The 9,301-nt window shown below is 38.6% G+C and overlaps 1 protein-coding gene across 1 annotated transcript; it reads right to left on the bottom strand.

Annotated features, from left to right (window-relative positions):
• Nucleotides 1-7,346: 7,346 nt before the first annotated feature.
• LOC122047416 lies at nucleotides 7,347-9,011 on the bottom strand. Its single transcript, XM_042608700.1, has 2 exons — nucleotides 8,124-9,011; nucleotides 7,347-8,043 (listed from the first exon to the last, which is right to left on the bottom strand). The coding sequence occupies exons 1-2, from the start codon at nucleotides 8,674-8,676 to the stop codon at nucleotides 7,451-7,453; spliced, it is 1,146 nt and encodes a 381-aa protein (XP_042464634.1). The 5' UTR covers nucleotides 8,677-9,011; the 3' UTR covers nucleotides 7,347-7,450.
• Between the last annotated feature and the right edge of the window lie 290 nt (nucleotides 9,012-9,301).

Genomic DNA, 9,301 nt, shown 5'->3' with positions numbered 1-9,301 from the left:
GTTTTGGTTCTTACGAGGACGTCCGCCTTCCAATGTCCTGCCTGCTTGCAGATGAAGCACTTGCCCTTCTTCATTCCAGCTTTAAATCCCGTACTCTGAGATTTATTCACTTTCTTTGCTGAACCAGTTTGTTTCTTCTTCTTCTTTCCTTTCGGTTTAGAAGTAGAACCATTTTCAGCATAGTGAATTTGAGCATTGTGACGAAATAACCCTTCTGCTGCTTGAAGTTCTGTCAGTAGTTCCCCTAATGAATAAATTCTTTTATTCATATTATAGTTCAGGCGGAACTGCTCAAAACTTCTAGGTAGGGTTTGGAGGATCATATCAATATGGGTTTCCCCATCAATTTCTCCTCCAAGGATCTGTATTTCGTTCAGATAAGCCATCATGTTTAGGATATGATCCCTTACAGGAGTACCCTCTTGCATGGTGGCTGTCATTATCTTTCTCATAGCTTCTTGTCTAGAAGCCCTATCCTGATGACCAAAGAGTTCCTTGAGATTGTTCATAATATCATAAGCTGTTGGTAAATCTTTATGCTGATGTTGCAATACATTTGACATTGAAGCCAAAATGTAACACCGCGCCATCTCATCTGCTTTTACCCATTTCCTATGATATTCAATCTCCTCTTGGGTAGATTCACCAGTGGGTGCATCAGGGCAATGCTCAGATAAATTTATAGCTTTCAGCAGTAAGAACAATATCCAGGTTTCTTTTCCAATCTATGTAATTTGGTCCAGTAAGTCTATTTTGTTGAAGTATGATGGACAGTGGGTTGAAAGTCATCCTAAGAATCACAAATAACTTTTGGTCAGAACTCTAAATTTAGAATAATATTGATTCCTCAAACAATACTATTTTAAATTAACCAACACCTCATAACACCGTGAATTTTGTATGTCACGTTAGTGTGGACGTATACAAATTCAACATTTGTAAAGGAGGGTTTTAACCCATTAATTTTATTATCTTGTCAACCTAACTTTTGACAAATAAAATTAATAGTTGGTATTATTTGGTCACACAAATAATAGCAGTGACTCCATTGGGGAGGATACTATTAGATGTGTCTAAGTGTACACCATTACTTGACACTAAGTCCATTAATAAGATTATGCCCCTTCCGTTGGGGAAGATCACACGCTCTTAATTAACTTCCTATAGTCATCCAAAATGGAAGTCTGTTCTAGTGATCCGCAAACAAGCTCATCCGTTATGGAGGAAGGCACTCAGAGCCAACGCGCAAGCTTGTTTGCATCACTTACAAACCAGTAATGGAGACCATGGGATTTACTTAAAAATCCCTCTCCCACTTAGTTATTTATAAATGAGGAATTTTAACTATGCTAGCCTACTAAACTTGTAAACTAACATGCACACACAGCACAATATAAAAGCAATAAATAGAAAATCTAATTTTCAACTATTATGGCTTTTATCTTTAATTGTCCTCCGTGTGTTGTCATCCGAAGCTGCTGCCATATTTGGCCACCGCCACCGGGTCTAACTGTCGCATCCATCTTGCTCCGAGTTCCGCTGCGCCTCTGGTCCTTAGAAGGTTCCACGCTTTGCAAGATTCGATCCGCGACATAAATAGAATTTTACATTTTGATCCTATATTCCATAAAAGGAATGTACATGTATCTAGATCAAAAATAAAATCCTAAATACAGCTCCTGCTGTATTTTAATACAATCATGCATACACATATAAATTGCCCTTGACATGTCCAAGGGTCTAATCACACACATAATTAACTAAAAGCCATAATAGTTGGATCCTGCATCCACAAAGTTAGCACATCCTACTATTATCCTGCCTAAATTATGTATGACATGTGCATAATTAAACTAAATACCAAATACACAGAGGCAAAACCCTAGCTCGATACCAATTGTTGGTTGCTACTCGGAAACCTATAGGTTCCATGCAAAAATTTTGTACAAAGGTCTGAACCTTTTCCTAGCTACCATGTGTTCTTTTAAATTAAATTTTGGATCGCCTGCGGAACTTAACACGTTTGATCCAAAACTTAATCTATTTGTTCTTTTAGGTTTTGACTTGGATCTCCTGCGGAACTTAACACGTTCGACTCAAGTCTCCTAAAGTTATTAATTCCATTAAATATTAATTTCCATAAGGTTCCCAGTACTAACGTGGCGAGGCACATGGCCTTCTTGGATATGGGAGCAACCACCACCGACTAGACAAAACCTTTAATAGAAAGCTAATATTTAATTTCCTAAAATAACTTTAGGTTAACCAAAGAGAGCAATCAAATCACAAGGAAAAGAAAGAAACAAAAGAACACAACTTCGAAAAAACATATTCGAAATTCTAGAACGTAAGCCTCTTGTATTTAGTATTATTTCCATAAATAACTAGCATGATGCGGAAATAGAAATTACTAGTTATACCTTGTAGAAAAACCTCTTGATCTTCTACCGTATTCCTCTTCTAACCTCGGACGTTGTGTGGGCAACGATCTACCAAGATGAGAAACCACCAACCACCTTCTTCTCCTCCAAGCAAGGTTCGGCCACAAAGGAAGAACTTTACCAAAGAAGAAAATCAAAATACTAACCAAGCTCCAAGAGATGCTAGCTTTCTCTCCTTCTTCTTCTTCTTCTCCAAGTAGTATCCGGCCACCACAAGAACTCCAAGAAAGATGAAGTATTCGGCCACCACAAGAGGAAGAGAGGGAGAGGGTAATGGCCGGCCACAACACCAAGGAAAAAGGGAGAGAAAACAATAGAGGTTGTGTCTCATGAAGGCACCTTCACCCCTTCTTTTATATTCTTTGGCCTAGGTAAATTAGGAAATTTAATTACAATAAATTTTCCTTAATTTCCTTGACATGATTTAATTGAGAAAAATAAAATAATATTTCCCCAATTAAACAATGATGGCCGGCCAAAACAATAGGAAGCAAATTGGACAAGTTTCAATCAACAATTAAAACTTTCCTTATTTGTTTCCGGAAATTTTAAAAAATAAAATTTCTCTTTAAAATCTCTTCATGGTTAATAAAAGGAAATATCTATAATTTTAATTTTATTAACATGTGAATAATTTTAAAGAGAAAATAAAACATCTCTCCAATCTACAAATAAGGAAAGAGATCTAATCTCTTTCTTTAATCTTTTGTAAATCTTTTACAAGAGAGATATTTTAATTTTAATTCTCTTTTAATTAAATCTTCCACATAATAATAAACATTAAAATTAAATTTTCTTTTTAATTAATTATGGCCGGCCCTACTAGCTTGGGTTCAAGCTAGGGCCGGCCACCTTAAACCCAAGCTTAGGCCGGCCCTAGCTTGGTCGGCCCCCTTTAGGTGGGTATAGAAGGTGGGTATATGTGGGTATAGTACTCTATAAATAAGAGGCTACGATAGGGACCGAGAGGAGGAATTGGTTTTGGTCTCCCGATAAAATTAAGCATCCCATGTTCGCCCCGAACACACAACTTAATTTTATCAATGATAATTCATTCCACTAGAGAACTATCATTGAACTACCGCATCAATCCCAAATTACATTTTTGGGCTCCTTCTTATTATGAGTGTGTTAGTCTCCCTGTGTTTAAGATATCGAATGTCCACTAATTAAGTGAGTTACTGACAACTCATTTAATTAATGTCTAAGTCCAAGAGTAGTACCACTCAACCTTATCGTCATGTCGGACTAACCTGCAGGGTTTAACATGACAATCCTATGAGCTCCTCTTGGGGACATTATCAACCTAGTATCTCTAGGACACGGTTTCCTTCTATAATCAACAACACACATAAGTGATATCATTTCCCAATTTATCTGCTTATTGATTCATCGAACTAAATCTCACCCATTGATAAATTAAAGAAATAAATATCAAATATATGTGCTTGTTATTATATTAGGATTAAGAGCACACTTCCATAATAACCGAGGTCTTTGTTCCTTTATAAAGTCAGTATAAAAGAAACGACCTCAAATGGTCCTACTCAATACACTCTGAGTGTACTAGTGTAATTATATAGTCAAGATAAACTAATACCTAATTACACTACGACCTTCTAATGGTTTGTTCCTTTCCATTCTGGTCGTGAGCTACTGTTTATAATTTATAAGGTACTGATAACATCATCTTCTGTATGTGACACCACATACTATGTTATCTACAATATAAATTAAATGAACAACTACAAACAAATGTAGATAATTAGACCAAATGTGATTCTTTATTCATAATGAATGTTTACAAAGCTTAGGCTTTCAGTATACACTCCAACACGCATACCTTGGAATAGGAGTCGTCATTTGTTCCAAAAGTAAAACTTGACATTGTTAGTGTTGTGTTGTTTGTTTCCCTTTTCCACTGTGCAACTCGTTTTAATTTGCGATTTTCAACAAACAGTATTCATCCCCTGCGACTTTACGATCCAACACAAGATTTAATTAAATTCCTTATTCTAATTTTATTTAAACCTATTAACCATTTAATCAGATTAACTAAATCATTAACCTTGCTGTTAATCAACCACATTAACCTAACCACCATTAATTGAACAATTAATCATCATCGATTCAAATTAACAAAATGAAATCTGTTATCCAATCGACAATCAGCTAGCGACAGAGGAATAACTGACGCGGCCACACTGTGTCGCATGCGCTGGCACGACATATCGACGACGGTTGGCTAGATGTTCACGAAGGAAAGGCTGGTCGGCGATTGCGCACGGTGGTTGCGCAGGGGAAAGGTTCGAGAGCAGCGAAGGGAAGAAGAAAACTAGCTGATGGCCCAGTGGCGGCGACGCGAGTCGGACTCACGGCGCATACATGTCGTGCATGCGGGAAGGAAGACGAAGGTAGCCGACTGGAGCAGTGCGGAGGCACCGGCGCTGCGGATGAGCCGATGCAGCAGATGCGCCGGCGTGATGGAGGCGCCAGTAATAGTGGGTATTTTTAAAAAAATTTTTTTAAGATTTGAGTCTAGGATTTGGGATTTAGGATATGGTATTTGGGGAGTGTAATTTTTTTTTTTTTTTTGTTTGAGATTTAGGATATAGAAGTTAGGGTGTCTAATTTTGTTTAGGATTTAAATTTTAAAATTTAGGATATAATATTTAAAATTTAGAATTTAAAGAAGTTAAGATTTTAAAAAAATAATAGAAATAGAAAAAGTAACGCAGACGCCTCGAACACCTGTCGCCCACCACCATGGACCAAAAGTCGCACATGATGTCAGTATGTACTCCTACAGTCGAGTTGAGTTGACATCTCTGGTGATATTTATGCTCTCGCAGATGAGACTAGGCCCGTCAGAAGCCAACATCTCGAGTTGACTTCTCTCCAACAATTTTCTCATCAAGATTCGGCCAAATATGTTTCTCTAAAAAGTTGGCATCTCAGATCGATTTCTCTCTGGCAGTCAACAATTTGCTCGTCAGGATTTAACTCAACAGAATATGTCAACTCCTCCTACAAAGTGACACCTTTGAATGACCCAACAGATTGAGTCCCTATATTAGCCTCTATTAATTATCCTTTTAATTTTTAAGTGGTCAATTTTCAACCGGTGTATAATATTTTATTAGATGTTTAGTTTTTTTTATAAAAAAATCAATATCTTAATATAAAATATTCTTAGTAATTTAGCTCTTTGTATTTTATCGTAGGATCGATGATACTAAATTATTTGGTGTAAATAATATCATCTTTTATGCCAAAAGTTATCTCAACATACTAGCAAGCTCATGATGTATGCCTTTTATAAGATAATGACCTATATTTTACCTATAATAAATCAAATATGACTGTGACGATTAAAAATGATTCGAATGACTAAGGGAGAGTGATTCTATGAGAGATCACGATAATGTTTTCTCATGAAAATTACTTATATTCTTATATGTAATGTAGGTTATCACTGGAGTTGGATCGGTTGATCGAATATTGAGATAGGGCAATCGAAAGTCATATGAAAGCTGATCGAGCAACGTAGATCCAATGTAAGTGGAATCGGAGGACATGCAGTAACATATCAAAAGAATTTATCTGAAGTTGACTAAGTTTCGATCGAACTATACTTTATTTGGTTGATTGGATGTATACCACGTCAGTAAAGGGATGAGCGAAGACTATCTTTGGATCAAATTGACCTACCATGTCAGCAGTTTCTGATCGACCGAACAAACCTTTTTGGTCTATCAAACATGCCACGACAACATCCGAGTAGAGGTTATAAAGAGAGACGAGGAACTTTGTTAAAGACATAATACACAACTACAATGAAAGCTTTTAGTGCATTCAACAAGTTCTTTCTCACTTTTTATAGTATCTTTGTTGTACGAGGCTTGGCTCAAGCTTCGACACATTACAGAAAAGGAGAAGGATAGTAGAAGGGCATTCTTGTGCATAGATCTTGGAATAGTAACTTGGGATTGTGAACCAAATAATTACTTGTGCCCTTTTTTTTTTTTTTGTGTTTGCTTCTAATTAATTTATGTGTCCTTGCTAATTAGTTAGTAAAAGGAAAAAAAATGCTTATTTGCAAATACACCATTCACTCCCTTTCTCTGTGGTCCAAACCGCTTTCACATCAGCTACGTAAGGTCTCTTGGCACAAGATGGATTTAATCTTAAAGTGGCTAAATTGATACTAGTATCAATCAATTAGAGGTAGGGTCAATTAGTTATCAATCGATTGATAATTGACTGAACAATAGACTCAGGCTGAAATACCAATGAAATATTATTTTTAAAGGGGAAAAAGTTATTTATCTCGCCCTCTAGCCGCAAGGTCAATTCCCTCGCCGTTCTAACACATGACCTCGAGTTTTGATCATCAAATGTCATTGAATATGGACCAACATCAAATACATACTTATCATTAAATCTATTGCTGAACATTAAATTAAGAAACTAACATTTTAATAATTTTGGATCTATTTCTTCTTTATTCCTCCTTAATTATCACATCCCTATCAAATAAATGTAGGGAGCATATATTTAGTGTGAATTTCACTCTTATAAACCAAAAAGAAGGAATACATATTCCCTATCTACTCAATTGTTAGGAATCACTTTTTTCTTTATCTATTCCATGAACCTGAAATCTATCAACATTTCAGCTTTAACAAACTATTATCTGACAGAGAGAGGAGTGAGTAACTTGTAAAGGCCCCATGATCCTTACAACACTTAGCCAGTTCAAATTGCCTTTATTCACTAGATCGATCATTATTTTAATCTTGATTTAAATTGCATAGCGTTTTACTTTTAAATTCAGTATTTTGCTTTTAATTAGTTTCTTTACGATCAATTTAAGACACTGGAATGATAGCAGCATAGAACAACTAACCCTCAACCAAACATTCTTATGAATTCATAAAACTGAAAAGGGGCATAAGGAAGATGGAACGCATGTACTCTCTCTCTCTCTCTCTGTATCCACAATCCCACTAGAAACTTGTATACATCACAACAAAGCAAGGCAAGATCGCTCCCGGATTGAACACGAATAGCTCGTCCAAATTCGAACAGGTTTCAGTAACTGAATCATACTCCCCAACACCATCTTCACTCTTCTCTACTCTTCCTGCAATCACCCTGCAAACAATCATGGCCCTCTTCCCACCATCCGATGAGATGTGAGGCATGCCATGCGCCCTCCCGCTCGTAGCCATGGTTCGTATTCTCCCTGCCTCATCCACTTTGAAGCCGTCTCGGATAATGCTGCAGACGCCGCACTGCTTGCTTGATTGGCACAAGCTGGTGGATCCATGGAGGCCGAGGGAGCACGCGAGGGTTGTGGAGTAGAACCGTAACAATTCATTGCCGTCGGCCGCGCACCTCGGATGTTTTCGCGCATGCTTGTTGGCCTTGATCTTGATGGAGTCCCTGTACTCCTCAAACTTTGTGATGGCCCTTTGAGTGTTGTGGACCTTGACAATCCTATCGATTTTGCAACTCGGAGTTTGATTCTTGATCCAACTCGAGTAAAAGATTAGCTCGATTATGTTTCTGCTCGCGTCTTCAGGGGCCAATTCTGACACTGCTAGTTCAGACAAGGCAGATGTAATTAAGCCGGCAAATGACAAGCACAACTGTAATACAATTAGACGAACGAGTTACCTGCATGTCTAACCGCCTGGTGGAGCTCCAAGGATTCTGCCCTAAGGAAAACCTCGTCGCAATCAGGGCAAGGACAGAAGTTAGTCCGGGAGGAAGGAACCTTATAAGGCCCACTGATCGGATCAACCATCACATGGCACTCATAGCACCCGGAGAGCTTCCTCAGGTGCATTCCCCTTGAAGATCCTCCAAGAGAAGAGGATGAAACCGCAGAGGCGGTGATGGAGGCAGACGAATGCGACGATGATGAAGAAGAAGAAATAAAGGAAGTGGGAACAGCTGCAGCAGTCATGTGTTTGGAAGGAGATCTCAAGTGGTATCTGCTCGAACCATGGCAAACCTCAACTACGCTATCAGTTTCCGGACTTACAACGCTGGGGCTGTGCCTCATGCTGCAGACAGACAAAGAGGAGCCCATTTTCTTGCTTTTCTTGATTTGCTTGCCTTCTTCGTAGGGGACTTTACAAGAAAAGATCTTTCTCAGGAGCCCCCATGAAAGTGAGTTCTTGTGGCTATTCGGTTTACTTCTCTTGCAGGCAGTTGTTTCCGCCATTGCCTCTCCTTGTTCTTCTGAACTCCAGATATATAGAGAAGGTGTGGAGGGAGAAAGAACTAACACTTGGCATTTTTGGGTGAAATCCTAGCAAGCAATTGAGGTAAGGTAATTGGTGTTCTGATGATGCATGCATGGGGGATGAGGAAGGGGCCTAGTCCAGCTGCAGGCGCCGCAAAGGACAAGCCGATTCTTCAAAGTTCAAAGAGCCTGATCACATTGATTGTACGTGGCCACAATCAATGAGAAAGGAGGAGGGACATTAAGAAGGTGGTGATGCTGGTGGCAGGGTAGGGCAGGTGACACACATGAAGCCTGTTCTTTCGGTTGATGAAATAGGATGGTCAGTAGATCATGCGGTTGCCGTGGCTGTGTTCAATGCCAGGCCTCAACATCAACATCAAGCATGTGAGTGGATGCAGTGTTTCCTAGACAAGGTCCATCACCGCCTCCGTCTTTATGCTAATAAATATTCTAAAAGCATGTTGGTCTCCACGAACAACATTGATCCCCCCACTGCCCCCACACACTCTCTCTCTCATGTGGGGGAAACAAAATTTGGTCCGACCGACATAATCTAGTTTTTGTGCCCCATCCAGATTTGCAAATAAATTGGCGATTTTAA

The sequence above is a fragment of the Zingiber officinale genome, chromosome 2B (assembly GCF_018446385.1).
Source record: "Zingiber officinale cultivar Zhangliang chromosome 2B, Zo_v1.1, whole genome shotgun sequence".
NCBI classification, from domain to species: domain Eukaryota; kingdom Viridiplantae; phylum Streptophyta; class Magnoliopsida; order Zingiberales; family Zingiberaceae; genus Zingiber; species Zingiber officinale.
The sequence above is the reverse complement of the archived record's forward strand: the minus strand, read 5'-3'. Positions and strand labels throughout refer to the sequence as shown.

Bases quoted from the DNA above. Each gene is read 5' to 3' on its own strand.
- LOC122047416 (XM_042608700.1), bottom strand. From the start codon at position 8,676: ATGGCGGAAACAACTGCCTGCAAGAGAAGTAAACCGAATAGCCACAAG. The intron at 8,044-8,123 runs GTAACTCGTTCG...CTGAACTAGCAG, and splicing joins CCAGGCGGTTAGACATGCAG to TGTCAGAATTGGCCCCTGAA.